Source organism: Cygnus olor, chromosome 18, assembly GCF_009769625.2.
Source record: "Cygnus olor isolate bCygOlo1 chromosome 18, bCygOlo1.pri.v2, whole genome shotgun sequence".
Classification (NCBI taxonomy): domain Eukaryota; kingdom Metazoa; phylum Chordata; class Aves; order Anseriformes; family Anatidae; genus Cygnus; species Cygnus olor.
The window spans coordinates 9377515-9396105 of record NC_049186.1 but is presented as its reverse complement, the minus strand read 5'-3'; the positions used below and the strand labels follow the sequence as shown (position 1 = coordinate 9396105).

General features: G+C 37.3%; 1 protein-coding gene across 5 annotated transcripts in view; it reads left to right on the top strand.

Moving 5' to 3' along the window:
* The window catches only part of PITPNC1 (phosphatidylinositol transfer protein cytoplasmic 1), an 87990-nt gene that overhangs the window by 52397 nt on the left and 17002 nt on the right, over positions 1-18591 (top strand). For all 5 annotated transcript variants that reach the window (XM_040530271.1, XM_040530275.1, XM_040530272.1 and 2 more), the window contains 2 exons: positions 7739-7810; positions 17962-18057. In XM_040530271.1, the coding sequence (XP_040386205.1) occupies positions 7739-7810; positions 17962-18057 (168 nt within the window). The remainder of the gene's footprint in view (positions 1-7738; positions 7811-17961; positions 18058-18591) is intronic.

The window sequence follows — 18591 nt, the reverse complement described above, 5'->3', positions numbered from 1 at the left end:
CTAATCGTTGCTGGCTTCCTGCTGATGTTGAAAAGGAGGAGGAAGTAGGAGAACAATTCCTTTCAAAGCTGAAGCCAAAAGAAGTCATCCAGAGGTGGGGGTACCATTTAGAGAATAACATACTGCTTTAATGTTCAAAGTCTTGTTTTAGTGGCTGGGACTTTAAATGAGAAAGTCTAATTATTAATCTGACTCTTAAACTTAGAAGGGGAGTCACTTTGGTTTTGATCTTGTAATTAGAAACCTGATTAGAAAGCTTGCTAAAACAAATGTTTAATTTTTACTTACAAGTTAATTTAATGTTGTAATTAGGTTGATGCTAAGTTCATAAATTTGTGATGCTGTATTTGAGGTACAGCTGAAAGGAAGAGCTACAGAAGTAACCTCTAAGGCTCTGCCCTATGAGCAATCAGGAAATTTGGGCCCTGGTGGGTGCCTACTGTCAAGCTATACATGCTTTGGGGGATTGGATGCTCCTAGCTGCTGGCTTTTAGAAAGAATTCCTTTGCTAGTTTCCGACTGGAAGCTTTTCCACTTGGAGGATGGAGAAAAGATGCCTTGCTGCTCTCAACAAACCCTTACATGCCAATTATTGCATTTGCAAATACGTATCTTCTACAAATGTGCAAAATATTTATGCTATTTTTAGATGTGTGGACAAGAATGACTGAACTCTCAGGAGACTCATTTCTTTCTCAGGTTGTCCAGCTAGATTAGAAATAATTAACTAGAAAGCAAACCTGTCTCTGTTGCAAACTAAATGAAAAGGGATTGCATAGAACTAAGTTTCAGTACCTACATCTATTGTTATTGTTAATTTATATTGTTAATAATTATTATTGTTAATAACAATTGTCTATTGTTAGACAATAAGCAGCACGTATCCATTTGACCTCTTCAAGTGACAGTTGAGATTCTGAACAAAGAGAGGAAGGAGAACAGAGAAAGGGAAAATACCAACAGAATTTAAGACGATGCAGTTTGAGTGTTTGCTTTGGATAACTTCAAATAGTTTTGCTGCCTGATCTAAACAGTTCCAGTGTTGTTAGCAATATTTCAATTCTGGGGCCGAAATTTAAAAACAGCTGGATAATTTTATCCTATTAAGGTTATGCATAATCCATGACAACTATTAGTTTCAGAATTGTGAATATATAAAACAAGATGGAGACTAAAGATGGCATGTTTCACTCTCTGCAGGAAGAGAGTTCTTTCAACCTGCCTATGGTTCAAATTGAGTTACGAATAGGACATAAATTCAGAATATTTATGAAAAACAGTTATGGAACAGAAAACAGGAGACAATGATTCCTTTGATGATATATCAAAGTGACATTAATTCTTCTACAGCAAATGACTGAGGCAAATATAATCATTTTGACTGCTATGTGTCATGGCCCCAGAGTGATAGTTGCTAAATGCTCCATTATTGACCTGCTGTTTTCTGATTACTTTTGAGAACAGGCATGTTATGTGCTTCACTTAGCTGCCAGTTTATCCGTGAAGTAAATTATCTGGAAGGAATGTTTTTGTAATTGTTATTTTTATAATCAAATGACTTGGGGGAAAGAAAAAAAATGCCTCAGATAAACACTGCAAAGAATTTGAAGGGTTGGTTGGTTGTTGGTGTTTTGTTTTTTTTTTTTTTCATGTGTTCTCTTTATCTGATTACCACTGCTTGAAATCTGGATGCAGCACATCAGGCTTGTCTCCAGTGCACAAACTTTTCTCCAGCTGAGTGTATGAAGGATCTGCATCAAAAATGCAGCAGGGTCTGGATTACAGGATTGGAGCCTAATGCAAAGCTATTACCACGATTCCCTCTCTTTTCTCCCTTACCTAACCCACCATCCCCTCAAAAACTGAAACTACAGGCTAACCGGTGACATTATTCTAGTAAAACACAGATTTGATTGCTTGAGAGATTCTAGCAGAGGGAAGGAACTCTGCAGTATTACAATAATTAAATAATATATTTTTAGAAAGCAACAATCTTGTATTCTTATTTAATAGTTTAAGCCCATTAAATCATCCATTTCTTCACAGAATAAATCAAACTGCCTGGAACAATTCCTTTTTTCCACCACTGGCTTATTATAAAGCAATCCAAACCCCTCTCTGGTTCAGGGGACTGCCATTTTCACTTGCACACACTGTTTTTCACTTCCATTCTTTCTCAGGAAACAGGTTACTGTGGCCATGTATGGAGGAGATGCTAGAGGCACTGGCAACCTCCATGTGACACCATTGCTCCCCTTCCATCCATCCTTCTCATTTATAAAGGCCTCCTGTTCCTTTGAGGTTGTTGTGTGCATGACTGCCTGCTTTCCTGCCTTGGCCCTTGCAGCGCTGGGCATTCCTGCGGGGCACCCTCCACTCCCTGTTAGTCCCCGCTTCCCCTCCAGCTGTTAAGCAGTAGGGACCCTGTTCGGCTTTCCTAGTTTTTGATCTTCAATGAAGAAATGCTGTTACCAACTGACTTCCAAAACAGCACACAAAATTTTTGAATTCAAAGGATGTGGTATCTAAAAGATCTCATATTTAAAAAATACTAATTACTTCTGCTTGGCCAGTCCCACCTCATTGTAGCAGTCACTGTGTTCTTTAGCTCTTCACTTACTGTGTGCTTCAGACTGCTCCAAGGAGATGGCACCGTAAGGCGCTGTTGTGTGGTCCAACCTAATGTAACTGTGACCTTAAAAAACAGCCTGAAAAGTGGTGGGAGATCAGAGAGAACCCTTAACATTGCAACGTCTGCTTCCCCAAGCTTTTATGTTAAGATTTAGAGGGATATACTTCTGCAGCTTAAAAAAAAAAAAAAAAAGCATTAATTTTTACAGTATAAAAATATCTTCCAAGGATTGTGGGTTAATATTCACCAGGAGCAGGAGAAGTGAAATGCAGTGCTGAGGTACCTTGCAGTTCAGGTCTAGGAACAGAAACCGAATGGAAAATGAAACCAGCAAAAATGGTGAAATAGTGAAATAGCTCTCACACGAAACAGGTTAGAGAGGACAAAGAAACCTTTCTGAGTTCCCTGCTGTCCAGTGTATTCACTGGCAACCACAGGAATTCCTTCAGCCACCTCGGATGTAGTTACTATGCAAGGGTTATTTTTACAGTCTTCTGCCTGAACTGCTTGCAAAACACCATATGTGTTTGACTGTCTCTTTAAGGCTTTGGCAAGTGTTTTGGCACACTTAGGTTGTACCCTGTTCTTGTAAGAGTTTCTTATTGCTATGGCAACGCTAATCAATCACCACCTAAAAATAGGCCTTTCATTTTTCAAGAGGCTAGCTGTAGTGAATTGAAAATCCAATTGCAGTATGTGTTTGCCGTGTGCTGCTTTCATTTGACTTTATTTTAATCTGGAAATACCCCTGCTTATGTGTGGTAATTACAAGTACAGACTCAGGGTTGTTTCACTGCTTACTCTCCTGAGCTTTAATCCTCTCCTGGTACTTCCAACAAGGATGCCAAATGCAGGAAGTTTAAAACAAACAGACACACACACACACACGAAGAGGAAAAGCACCCAAGATATTTTTCTTATTTGTTTTCTGAGTGTCACAGGTGTACTGGATTGTAATATTTTTTAAGGAGTTTATAACACATCTAAAAACATCTGGAGGTGACAATACAAGACGCCTTCTTTGAAAGTTTTACTCAAAGCAACCTTATTGAAGACCCTGGGACCTTGAAGACACTAGGGCTACTCTCTAGCATTCAAGCCTAATTGTAAATTAAAGATTCAATTTGCCGCTGTTTGTTTTTTCCAAAGAGGCACCTTGCAAGCTGTAGAGATAATGAAATGGAAAATTAGAAACGGTGTCCTGTGCGTTCCAGTGCATGCTCAGCGTATCGATCGCTGCCAGGTTTGTGCTGGAAGAACACACGCCCCAGGGAGGCGCAGCAGAAAGGGAGTGGTGCTCTGAAAAAAAACCTGCTAACAGGTTTATTACCTACCACTCGCTCCCAAGTTTGATTCTGACTGTTGCATAACACTTTTAATCCCTGGCTAAGTAAATATGCAGCCACTCGAGTAGAAAAAAAAAAGTACTTTTTGCATGAGTAATAAAGTCTTTTGAATGATGCATAAACAGTTTTCTGGTTCTGCCAGAGCCCTCTGCCAATTAGTCAGAGTGCAGCTGATGAATCATGAGACACATTCTGTGAAATGCTCAGAAATTTGGACCCTGCTAAGTGTTCTTGAAAGCCAGTGAGACCCCCCACAGCTGCTGAAACAGTGGTTGCCAGTCAGTTCACTTTTCGAGAGCTATATTTGCAATCCAGTACTTTTTGTTGAATTTTAGCTTTCATTTGGAGGTAAATTCAAGTTACCATCTACAATCTCAAATTAGATTGTTATAGTCCTCACCTTTCTACTAACAAACAGGAGGGTTGACTTTTGATAGCTTTGTGCAAAAAAATGGCTTCCTACTTTCTAATGAGGTGGCTTGAGGTGAATGGCACTTAATAATTTTTCTGTGGTACTCTGAGGATCCTTAGTGTTTTCTTCACGTTTTTCTTTTGAAATACCAGACTAGAAGATCTTTTTTGACAGTTTAGATTCAGGGTTACAGGAAACAACAACTAGATTCAAGCAGTGGCTTGCTGAACTGCTACAGGCAGCCTAATACAGCCTTAAGTTCAATATATAAAATGGCTGCATTTCAAAGTATTGTGATCTGACTCAGTGCTGGTAAACTGTAGACAGTGGTTGAAAATAGTAGGGTTCTTTTTGTTTGGTTGGTTTGGTTTTTAGATTGCAAGGTAAAAGAGAAATCTGTCACTTGGCTTTACTCAAAATTTCCCATGCTTTGGATCAGACTCAGACTGTATTACATAAAAGTTTGCACACTCCCAAAGCTCCAACCTAGATAGGCAATCTGCTTAAGCATTATAGTCTTGATGGCCCTTCCACTAGTGCATCCACTGCTTCCATTTTATCAGTGACTGGATTTTGTTTTGGGTGTGTTGATTTTGCTTGTTTCACAAAGAAAACTAAACTTTAGTCCTCAAATCAAGAGGGCAGATACTTAACAGACACTGACATGTAACTAAAACATGGCCTACAGCAGCAACTTTGAGATATGCAGATGCTATGCTAGTAAACTGTTAGTACTTCGTAACATTATGGCATACATCTCTACTATTTTTGGTGAAAATGTTCCTAAAAGCTGTTATTCTGACCTAGGTGTTGAGTCTGTAGTAGTGCAGTACTAGTTATTGCATTCAGTAACAGTACTGGTAACTGCAGATAAAAACAAACTGTATTCATTGGCAGGCTCCTCTCATTTCCTCAAGGATGCTTTCCCACGGGATGCCCGTATGCAGAGCTCCAGGTTATTGTCAGCAGGAGCTCTGTATGCCTGGACTGTGATCCCAGTAGTTAGAGATCTTTGTAAAATACAAGGCTGACGTATACGGAGTTTTCGAAATTCATAGCCCATGTTTTTATCATCCAAGCACTGATGGAGTTATTTTCCAAATGCTCTAAAAGCTGTGCAGTAGATGTCTGTGGTTAGGTTATATAATATATATCTTTTTTTTTAAAGATCTGCGTTTTGTAATCCACCTCCAGTAGTAACTTACCTTTTCAACCTTCCATGTTCTCCTGCAAGCACAGAAAACAACTTGAATGTTGCTTTATACTTTTTGAATATGAACCCTCTGAGTGACAATGAATGGTGGTTTAGATGACTCTGGTATCTCTGTGTATGCTGGGTCACTCCATATCTCCTGTAGCATCCCATTTATAACTTTTTCTTACTCTAAGAGCATTTTATTATAGAATTCTTTTAATCAATCCCTTTTATTCATCTCTCCTTCCAAACAACATTAATATAATTGAAGGATCTTCGTCCCCCCCTTCCTTATGACAAAACTCAATTATTATTATTATTTATTTATTTCCATGTGAGTCCTGCTGTTTTCTGAGGCATTTAGCTGTCTGCCAGAATAGGAGCAAAATACTGAGATACATGGTGAAACTTCAGTTTGGAGAATATCTGGAGTCTTTTGTCCAAGTGCTTATAAATATGGAATATTTTCCACTGGCACTTTGAGATGTATATACAGGAAAGGTTTAATTGCCCACTAAATATGAGTAATAAGGAACTAGCAGATCTGTCATTGAACTTGCCCCATCTTGTAGTTGTTAATTTTTTTTATATTTTATTTTTGGCACCCTATGTGTTTACTCAATGAACAAGTTGCATAGCTGAGAGCCAGTCACAGTTCAGATGGGATTGATTTTCAGATTTATATGATCTGAAGAGAAGCCTGTGTGGTCTGTGCATCTGCAGCAGCAACATGTTACATGGGAATATTTCATTATGTTAATGGGGAGACAATTTGACCAGGAGCCTTCCTTCCTCCCCCAAAGGAATCTGTTGTCCGTGTAGTCCATGGCACCAGAACCCTGTTCTGGTAAAACTTTCATGCTTTTTTGCACCAAGGATTAACTGTAGATGTGCTCATGAATACTGGATATCCTGTGATGAAATGAGATTGAACAAGGGCTTTTTAGATGAGATCCATGGAATCGGGAACATATTTTCTCTAGTCTCAAAGGAGGTGGCTTCTCATTTCAGTTTGGTTGCACTGTAAATTGCCTTCTAAATTACCTCCTTTCTTAGTCACCTGTCCATCCCTTAAAAGAATTCTGCAAATTTTATCAAGACCTAACTTGGACTAAGAGCAGTGTGAACACTGAGGCATCATAATGTCCTCGTTCTATAATCTGTATGTACGAGGCGTGAAGTAGTCAGAGTCTTTGCAAAGACGCTTTGCCATAGGGTATTACTGATGCATCATACAAGGAAGTGGCACTTCGGTTTCACTGGCAGTTAATGCAAGAAAAGACTTGACTAACAGTAAAGACGCTGTTCAACCAACATCCTCTGGAGTTTTTTAGATACCAACTCTATCTGCCTATCTGAAATGTTGAATTGAAAGAACTGTGAAATGCTAAAGATATTTGAAATATTTCCTCCACTGGAATTATGTTGCCTAGTATTATAAACTCTAGTCTTGATAACCCCAAAAAATTAAGTAATCCACAGGAAAAAAAAATCCAATATAAAATACAGAAATACTATTTTGATAGAAAAAACATTTGTGCATTCCTAATTTTCTTGCATTATTATCCAAAGATGAATTTGGGTCTAGTATAAAAGTCTTTCCATGGCAACTCATAATCTATCTTCATTTAATTAATAGGAAATTATGCTCAAATTCCTTTACCACTAAAAAAAAAAAAGAAAGAAACCTTTCATGTCAAAATATTGTAACTATTTGGTTAGAACCTGCTGCAGCTTGTGAAGAGTCCTTGGATTATTTTTTATGGCAGATAGACTAATCTGTGATGGTGAGTATCTAGGTGCTCTTGAGATGGTCGGGTATTGCACTCACAACAAGACATTCAGGAGATTTGTACTCCTATGTATAGTGTGCATGAAAGTTGTTGTATCTAGTTATTCCAGTGTACTCACAGTAATTTTTTATACCTTCATTTTAGTATTCAACTTTCAGATATAACCTCTGTAGCCTTCTAGAATCATAAATCCCTTTACTTTTATGTTGTATAAAATTTGACACTTTTTCTGGAAGTAATCTGAAAAAAAATAAAAAATAAAAATAAGAAAGCCGATACCAAACAGGATGTACTGAATATGTCAGCTGATGATGCAGGCATATTTTTTATCACATCAAACATATTTTTCTTTTATTGCAGTGTTCATTTTTGCCTAAATTCTCCATTCACATAGAGACAAAATATGAGGACAACAAAGGAAGCAATGACAGCGTAAGTATGATGACTTTTGCAAAAGTTAATTTAATTATTTTAATTAATCACAATCTATCTCTGAATCCTTCAGTCTGACAAAAAGGCCTTATCAGGTTTGTATTTTCGCACCTACCTGGACATCCTATTCACAAGCAGCTTGTCAGCTTGGAAAGTAGTTACCTAAAGTACGAGGAGATGAAAGATTCATGTACCCAACTTCCTTTCTGCATCTCACATTCTACCTCTTCCTTCTCTAAACACAACACAGTTTATGTATGTGAATTTAGTACTGATGAACGTTTATGGAGAATGAAGAAAAGACTTTTTTTGTTTTATTTTGTTTTTTAATTGTATTCTACTTTATCTGTTTTGCATGATTCTCTCTGAGTAAAGGGGGTTGAAATCAAAGGAGCTGTTTGCTAGAGCAAGCAGGAAACTAAACAATGGTCAGAGATGAGATCTCTGTAAACAACTTCAAGGGAGCAACAGCTGGGCTGTTGAGGTGATGCTGTTTGCAATCACTTACCAAAAATTACAAAGTTCCCAGAGTGAGAGCTTAGAGATGAAACAGGTAATTAACTATGTGAAATCCTCCGTGGAGGAAGGGTGGGAGTGAGTAGCCAGCAGCTGCTGGGTGGAAATGCTGATCAGGAAGAGAAGGTAGGAGGTCACTCACACCTTGTTGCCCTGACAGGGAGCAAAGCGGAGTCAAACTGCAAGAAAGGAATTATGTCAGATAAAGCCAGGCACGTGAAGATACCTCCCTTGGATGAATACACAAATCTGTTTCTGTATGTTTGATTGTGGCATGCTTTAAATTGCCATTTGTTGCAGACTTACGGGAAGAAGTTCCTTATAGGTGTGAAATGCAGGTTAAAACATCTGGAAAATTGATCTGTAATACAGAGACCTAACGAAGGAGTTTAAACTCTTCATGAGAAGGAATAAGGCAGTAAAGCAGATTTTAAAGGGATCTGAGAGACAGTCTTAGTTCCCAGAGATGTCCCTGTAGCAACCTTATTAAGGTTAAGATGGGAGATACATGTCCCTTACTGCCTTGGGCCTGTGTTTATGAGGCTGACGGCTGTCGCACTGCTTATGGCAGAATAATTACATGTAAAAGAACAAGGTATAATTTTAGAATAGAATAGAATAGTTCAGTTAGCAGGAACCTACAAAGACCATCAAGTCCAACTGCCTGACCACTCCAGAACTAACCCAAAGTTACAACATTATCAAGGGAATCTCTAAATGCCCACTGGCAGGCATGGGGCATCAGCCACCTTGCTGGGAACCCTGTTCTGGTGTTTGACCACCCTCATGATAAAGATTTTTTTTTCTAATATCTAGTCTGAACCTAGTTTGACTTCTAGTTGAATAATGTTCTTGTCATACAGACACTTTCCCAATGGTAACATGACAGAGATCGAGTATTAGCCACCAGACACCAACAACTTTCAGTCACTGCAAGACTAAGACAGATTTAGATCAGTGAGAGGGGAAAAAATAGTGTACTATATTACCAACTGAGCTCTGCATTATGTAATTTATGCACTTTTTAATGTTCACTTCTGCTTTTTGGCAGCACTTTAATTCAAAGCAAGCCCACACCTTTGGTTTCAGAAGGGTGTAGATTAGTCTTCTGGTACGTTATAATATCGGCAGTGAGAAGACATGTTCTGTACTGATGCCTGACAGGAAGAACTGAAGCTATTTAACCAGTAAATTTTATTTTTTTCTGTGTGTCAGCTTTGTAGCTAAAATACTATGAATCAAGCCCTGAATAGTCCCAACCAGAGAATTTGAGATGAAAGTAACACAGAGGTAGGACACTCAGATTATGTAAATCAGAATATCAACGCTTCTTGAATCCAGGTCTTCAAAATGTAATTTTAACTGGAGGACCAGTGGAGTTATGTTTTATGACCTTTATATAAAGCACCTGAGTCATAGTCCAGGCAAATATTTGCCAAGATTAACATGTTTAATTGACCCTTATTTGAAGTGAGGAGGAGAAAAAGAAGCTGAATTAGAAGAATTGTAATTCTGAGAGTTATGTGTTAGTGCGAACAGGGTAAACCAATGGAATATCTATGTATTTTTCTGTTGATCCAGTGATATTTATCTGGTGACACAGATGTGGCTGGTACAGCACTGAGATGCAGGAAGGTTAATAAATGTGGAGAGACCTGAGAGCCCGTTGGAGCCCATGGGGAGACTTGTGTTAAACTGAACATGTCAGAACTGGGACTCGCTTAAGAAAATGCAAAGTGTATTTTTCCTTCTTAACAGACAAGTTTAGATTAAGTGTCACTGTGTTTTCAAAGGCAGAAAACAACAGGGAAACAGCATCTATTTCTATAGATCTCCGTAGATATGCTGTATTTTTCTTCATTGCAGCTATTGTCTTTGGCTGAAAAAGAATTTATCCAAAAAATACTTCTGTAAAATTTGCAGTTGTAATGCAAAATATAGTGAATGAACTTTAATATTACAGTAATGAGGGTAATAATGCATGTCAGATTTTCAGTAAACTATTTCTAGATTTTGAGATCGTAAAGTTTTTTGAACTCTGATCTATTTGTCATTTCCATGCTATCTAATAAAGCACATATTGATTGTAGAAAGCAATAATTAGATATAAGGATACCAAAGCTAATTACATTGATTAGTAGAAGAAAGCAATATAAATGTTCTCAGTTTCCTGTTGTCATTTAGGAGGCTAGTGTATTATTATTATTTCATTTAATATGTTGCATGGTCTGGTAAGATTCTACCTAATTACTGCAATATATCTTGATGCAAAAGTCCTCCCAATTTTTCTTCCCAATTATGTTGATAGAAGAAACTAGTGAAAGAGAATGATTCCTGCTTTGGAACTTAATTTTTCTGTCTTAGACTTTGCCATAATTTTAAGCTATTTTAAATGTGCTTAAAGCATTGTTATTATGATCTGTTAAAGATTGCACTTGATTTGCACAAATATGAACATTGCCAAAAAGAGCAATGGACAATAAAACCTTGTATTTAGATAAAATACTAATGACCTTCGTGTTGATGGCAGTAGTGCAGTACCATAAATCAATCCACTTGTGATTTCTAGTGCCAGAGCACATCTGATTTTGCAGTATCACATTTAGGTGTTTGCATGGCAAGTCCCTCCTTAAAATAAATAAATAAATAAATAAACAAACAGTGTTTTATGAACATGTTAGTACATTACTGCCACCTCGCTTTACAGGTAGCAGGATAGCAGTGTAGTGTAACACTATTTCATTAGTAGTGTTAGATACTAGACCAATGAATTAGGCCGTTCAGTGTTTCCTCTTAGGGGTCTTTCAAAAGTAAACATCTTAGTTTAAAGAGAGAGTTTATTTTTATTGTACTATTATTTTAGATTAAATAATGGAATTTCTTAAAAATTAGAATGTTTTGTGAAATATAAGTGACACTGTAGGTAGCATCTGCGGAGTACGTGAGAACATTGCTTCGCTGTTGCATCTTCCCCTTAAATGCAACACAGGCTGCTTCAGCTGCTTACCTAAGTCAAGGTGGCAGTGGGGAGTGCTGGGGAGAGGGGAGTGCAAGTGCCTACGACAGCCTCAGTGAACAGGGACGAGCTGTACCAGTGCACATTAATCACTCTGTGCACACTTTTCTGCCCACAGGAGAAGTTAGGGGATTTGAATACGGGTATGTAAAGTCTCCATGTTGAATATTAAAAGCGTAAATTCAACAGTAGAGAATTGTTAGGGTTATCTAATTAATTAAATGGTCAGAAATCACAGGCAGGAGTGGTATGAGTTACTGCTCATTAGTGACTAAATGATTAGTCTGTGGTTTTCATGGATTGTAAAGTGAAGGCAGATACTGTTCAAGCAAGTCACTGATTCAGAGACATTTCAGTTTTCCTGTTTGTTGCAGAAGGTTCATTATACTTGATTGTTTGTTTGCATTTTTTTTTAGTAATGCAATTATTTCTGCTGATATTTGGGCAATGAATTTTACCATCTGATAGTGTCTGGGGAAAGTGAAAAAGTACAGCTTGTAAAAATGATCTGATAGTTATAAATGACGGTAAAACTTACAGTACCTCGCATTTTGTAGCATGACATTTTGCTCTGAAAAACTCAATGGCTGGCTCATTATTAAAGAATAACATGCAAGATCTTAAAATAGCATAGTCCTTTTGTTAAAAAGGGACATGATATGTGTTAGCAAGAATTACATTCTTAAGAGTAATGAACTTGTGGAGTGAAGATTTTGAGGCAGTTATATTTCAAGATGACGAAGTATGGGTATTAATGGGCCAAGTTTTTGTAAGTATATTTCTCAGTAATGCTGATAAAGTCATCAGAGCTGCAGTGATAATTCTGCATTGATGAAAAGAAAAATAAATTATCAATTTGTTTCTTGCCTTTCAAAAATAAGCTTTGAAAATGCATGTCTCGAAATGACCATTTGTCAAATGAAAACAAGAGGCAGTTCTGTGTTCCAGATAGTCGTACATTAACATCAGTATCGTTTGACATATTAATAGCTTGAACATGCTACAACCAGCTAGCTAATAGCTGACGTATGATATGCAGCCCCTGTAAATTGCAGCGCCCTCACTGACATCAGTGAGTTCGAACTCTACAGTCCTGGAAGTGACCCAGTGTACAGCACTGGGCATTCATCATGCTTCATCTTTAAGATGTATTTTTAAAGTGCTGGTTGTAAAACATTTGGCTAAAGTAAAACATATATATATATTTTAAATTTTAACTGCAGTTCTTTAACTAAGAAGAAAAGCTATATCTAGTCTTGCTCTTTTTAGGGTATTTTTTTTCCATTTTTGTTTCCTGTTTTATTGTCATGCAACCAGGTGATAACGCACTTCAGTAAATTCACTATTTAAGGAATCTGCCATGAAACACTGATTTCCGCTGAACTACAGGTCATCACTCTTCAAATATCCTCAGGGACCTTTTAGGCATCACTGCAAAACAAATCAAAATTGAAGCTAAGCTCATTTGGGGGGATAATTTTATTTGTTCCTAAACTTTTTCTGTGTGATGGTATTGAGTATTTGTGTATCTCCTGTATAATTTGCAATGAAAATGAAACACAACCTAAGGGCCCTACTGTCAAAGAATGCAAACAGGTGCCTGATTTTTGTGAACTACTGAAGTTATTCAGTAAATCCAGCACTTGAAATAGATGTGACTTTAAAAAGCTAATGCCAGTAAATATTATTGACAGTGTTTTATGGTCTTTGGGTATAGCTACTTTGGTGCAATTATGTAAAACTACATTTCTCTGTTCAGAAAATACAGATCTAAATGAGATATTTTATAAGAGATGGATATTTTATGAGAAATGGAATCATAGAGGAGTCGTGACATGGAGACAAATAGGAGCAGGGAGCACGGCTGCTTATAAATATGTAACTACCTTTTTGAGTTCCTCGCTGTGGCAGACAGTGACATTGTCATTCAGTGAGCTAAATTTACTGCTGTCAGGGAGGGATTCAATCTTTTTCCATAGAAGAATTGCTCCCAATTATGTGTGCCCACATCAATAGTTTTAGCCAGTGATGAGGTTGAAATTGGTCAGTTCCTGTAATCCTTGCCAAAGTAAATCTCAAAAGCAAATTATTGGATTTTAGGGGTACTGGGCTTCAAAGATGATTTACAGAGAAGTTACACACTGAACAAAACTCCATAGAAAAGTTCAGAGTAGGTGGGTTTTTTTTAGTTTGGACCAGATTTTGCTTAAATAAAATGAGAGTTAAAGTGGACCAGGCGACAATACTTGCTAAAGGATGCTGTTGTAATAAATTGGAGACTAGCCGGCAGTTCTGATGATGGCAATTTAAGGAGATTAGAATTTCAAGTTGGAGAGTAGGCTTTGTGCCAGATTTTCCTGTTTTTAAGAAAAAAAAATAGTTTATTCTTGCAGTCCTTACTGCAGTTATACTTCTGCCTATTCATTAACTATGAAAACTAGATTTAAACCATCCAATTAATGATGTATATATATGTTTTCTAGGCACAGAAAGCACTTGTCATCTTACAAATTTCTCAATAACTGCAAGTTGCATATTTTGACTACATTTCAGGGATGGGCAAAAATACAAAGAAGACTTGAAAGTTCCAGTGAAATATCAATATTTGCATGAAAAAATGAGCATATGTTGTTGCATATATGCATCTGAGCTTGGGGATTCTCCTAGACACATACTGATTTTTTTCCTTTTTTTTTTTTTAGAGCTAGATGACACTGAGTGAATCAAGTAGTAGTCAGAAAATCAGATATAAATCTAATATAATTTCAAATTCTAATGTATAAAGATATTTTTGTCATGCTATTCATGTCATAGGCTGCCTATCCCACTAAGCTGTTACCTTTTAATGTCCAAATATTGGCAAGAGATTTAAGGTTGTTGGGCTGGCTGTTGGCATTGTTAGCAGGGCAGCGGAGATGAGGAGGCAGAGAGGGAGGAGTAATGCTTTCAGGCAGAGATATTGATTCAAAGAAGGATTTAACAGAAGAGGAAATCTGATTTATAATAGAAATTGTCATTTCAATAAATTACATTTACGTGCTGTATATTGAACAGTGCAGTCATTTTGCCTTAAGTTTGGGTGTAGACAGGCATGGGTGTCTGATGACTTAGCACACGGGCTGATAATCATGTTTGCTCCCATATTACCTGCCTGTAATTCATTTAGAAGTGTTCTGCTGTTTTAGAAGAAAATCTTTTAGCTATTACCCATTTCATTTCTCTGCTGACGAGTGGCTGACTATCTGGATCTAACATAACAAGTAAGAATAACACAAAGATCTTTCACCCAAAGCTGAAGAGGGGATGGAAAAATTGCTTCCAGAGAAAGACACAGCCATTTTCAAGCTTACTGGCTTAGAATACTGAATTTTCTATACAGGCTGCTTCAGCACTTTCACCTCTGACAACTTGTCTTTACTTCAGAGTCGACCTGTTATTTAACTATTTCCACAGGAAGTTTCCTGTCTTGTTTGTACTGGTGTTTAAAATGCAAATTACCGGCGTTATTACCATCTTCTGACCACAAACTCCTTGTATAGTAAAAGTAATCCTATGTAGTAATCCTTGCTATTAAAAAAAAAAAAAAAAGATGCAGTTCCCTTCTCTCCTCTCAGTGACAATAAACAAACCATCACAAGAGAGAATCATATATTGTGGAACAAAGCCAAGGCAAACAAGCACACAGTTGACCCTGGGAGTCATAGCAGTGCAGATGAGTGAGGAGCTGGCCAGAGTGAATGTAATCAATGGATTCGGCTGTGTCTGGCTTTTTACTATTTATAGCCAAACCAGGTTAACTCTGGGGATTGTCCATAAGAGTTAACTTCAGGATTAGCTACGTCTGAAATTGCTGGCTTCATTCTCATTAGCCTGAAGATAAAAGAAAAAGAAGAAAAATGGGAAAGGAGCTTGGGAGGGGTGGAATATTTGTTTTTTTCTTACCATAATCCCATACCCTATCTTAACGTTCTGGCTTCGGCTACAGGGTAAAGAGAAGTCACCAGCAAAGTATGTGCTAGGACATGTCATTACAGGCCATGAAGGAAACAAAGGAGAGAAATTTAAATGTACCAGCACTTGTTTTGTTGCAGCATCCTGAGCGATCTTTCTTAGGATCATCTGCCAAGGCTTTTTTTTTTTTTGACATTTTTCCCCAAAAGGAACAACTTGACAATTGTAAAAATGACCCAATTAAAGCCTCTCTTCCACTTATTGTCATTCTATAGATGAATTATTTAGAATAATGTTCTTCATGAGTTTTCATTACTCTTAGAAAGTGGAGGTGTGTAAATGTTTGTCTGTTTTAAAGAAGCTGTCACCAAAAAAAAAAAAAAGAAAAAAGAAAAAAAAGAAAACCAGCCATAAAAGACACTTCAGCCTGAATGTTACCCTGTTTTTCATTTGATTGTGTATTTCAATCTCCATTAATTATCTGGCTTCCAAATGCAAAGCATATCCAATTCTTTCCAATATAATATTTAACATCCTGCCTTTCTTCATCATCTTAAGGACACAGATTGTTCTCACCATTCATCTTCTGCACATTTGCAAATACAGTTGCACAGATTGGGAGCCTTATGCTTCTTTCCATGGCCTTTAATCTCTTCCCTTAAAACTTTTAAATTTCTCTAGTCTCTTTGATCACAAACACAATAAACCCATCTTCCCTACAGGTTTTAAGAGAATCCCAGATTATGTGGCTAGGAGAGGCAATAAGAGAATTAGAGCTAAGAAAGAAATCAGTCTTGTTCTCTAATGACTTCTTAGTTTCTAGTGCTGATAGCATGAGAAGATTAAATCTCTGTGTGCAAATCTTATGAGGACAATCTAAGAAGGGGAGAAGTATAAATGATTAGACAAAAACTTCTGCTAGCAAAGAGAAGTGAGAATGTCATTCAGCAAACTTTTGGAATGGAGGAAATGGTCAGAGAGTGCCTAAGTAGCAAATAAGGCATAGCTGAAATAGCTGAAAAATTCATCCTGGTTTCGACAGATTGGCAATGGCATCTGCCATCTGCACTTCTAGCAAAGCATTTTAAAGAGAGAAAAAGACTGTAAAACTATATTACTTAGAGGTGCAGTATGTAGATCAAGCCTGTGATAGAGCAGGGCACATCTTCAGGTGAGTTACTGGGAAACAGTCCAAATTTAGGTCCTTGCAAACATGCAAAGTTATGCATCTGCTTAACAGTATTAGGCTTATATTTAACCCAGCTGCTGATTCAGGGCTTAAGTTGACCTGGTGATGCCCATTTAAGAGAAATTTCCATTATTTTACTTAAAGCTCAGAGTATATAGTGAAATGCATCTTGTTGCAGAAATAGTTCAACTGATTTTGTCAAGGTGCTGCACTGTATACCTGGATTTTCTTGGAGGGGCGAGTAGGGGGAAGAGAAAGCAAAGAAGCTTATCAAAACCCAACTTACATACGTAAGACATTAAAGTTATAAAAAAAAAATCCCAATACTAAAAAAGAACGTTACAGGGAGAGGAGCTCATTTTTTTTCAAATAATCAACATAATTTTTTTTGCAAAACAAGGATTGGGGAAACAAAGTAAGCATACACGTAGAAACAGTCCTGAATTTCCCTTCATTCTGTTCTTCCGCAGTTTCAGATGTTAACATTTTATATCCGGTCCAGTAAGCGTTCAGTGTTGCCTTTTATGTTCCAGTAGAGAAAGGTGAAGTCAATTTAACTCCAAGATAAATTAGAGTTGTAGTCAAACTTTAGCTTTTCATTTATTTGAATTATGTTTTCCTGACCAATGTTCTTCTTACCAGCTGGTATGCTAGTGCACTGCACTCCATTGCTCACTTTGAATGCTTTATATGGGAGGCTACACTTCTTTCAGAAATACCGAAGTAGCATTCTGGTTATTGAATAGCTGTTGGCATTTTGTATATTTAACTGTTTCTGTAGGATGAAATGAAATGAACAGTGTTCACTACATGTATTTAAAAAACAAACGAACAATATTTATGCTTCCTGGAAATGTTAGCTGTAGAACATTGTGCCCCAAAGGAAAAAAAAAAACAAAAAACAAAACAAAAAAAAAAAACACCAACACATGTTATTAGCCTGTTACTGATCCTGACAGTGCATGCACAACTTCCCTGAATTTTATGGCACCAATTCATGATAACCTTTTATTTCCAAGTTCCAAAATCAAGCGTGAAAATTTATTGCAGACAAAGTCTAAGTCCCATGGGTCACTCAGATACCTAAATGATTAAATTATGCATAGAGTCACAGAAGTATACTATGCTGCAGAGCGAGTATTTTCAATATATACCCATCATTTGCCTTGCATAGAACAAGAGACTTGCTGTTCAAAGCCAGGTCCTAAAGGATTAACAGGAACACATTACTTACGTATGATCTTGATAGCATCCATTTTCTTCCCTTTGCCTGCTTGCATACACTTTGGCACCTGCCGTAGGCTAGAGAATGTGACTGTGTCCCACAGGCATGTTGGTATCCTACAGCAGAAGCTGTGCAAGTGGAAGTCTGAATACATTCCATTGCACGAGTTATCAAAAATGACTTGTAGCCCTCATTCCAGGTGTGGTTTGTAAGTACATTGTCCTGTCAGTGTTATGTTTCTTTAACTCTTGCAGATTTTTGACAATGAAGCTAAAGATCTGGAACGAGAAGTCTGCTTTATTGATATTGCCAGTGATGAAATTCCTGAGCGCTATTACAAAGAATCAGAGGTAAGAGACAACTTGATTGTGAAATGATGAAGGGAATGTAAGAGGCTGCAGTAAAGCCTTGATAGGAATCAAAACAATTTTACTTTGATATGAAATTATGGTGGTCACTAGAATTTTAAAAGCTTTTGATTAAATGGGAAGCTTATAGCAGCCTCACTATCTAGATTGCTTGGCACTTTCTTTTACAGATTACTCCAACTTTTTGAAATGCTTTTATATCCTTATCAGTTTGTGTCCTATACCAGACCTTTTCATTCAAATTAGAAAAGATTTTTCTTTGAATCAGGAAGCTCGTTTAATTGTTTGCAGATCTGAGCAGTTTTAAACATTACTGGTTTCTTTATCCGCATCCCACCCCAAGAAAGAAGTCGTGTGAAGTGTCTAAGCCTGGGGCAAAGGACAAATATGCTGCAGTGAGAACAGGGCTGATGCACAGTTGCTCAGGGGCAATCATGACGTGAGACCAAGAGGGACTGAAGCATACTACATAATATAATAAATCTGCTAAAAAGCATCAATGGCAAGCAGACACAT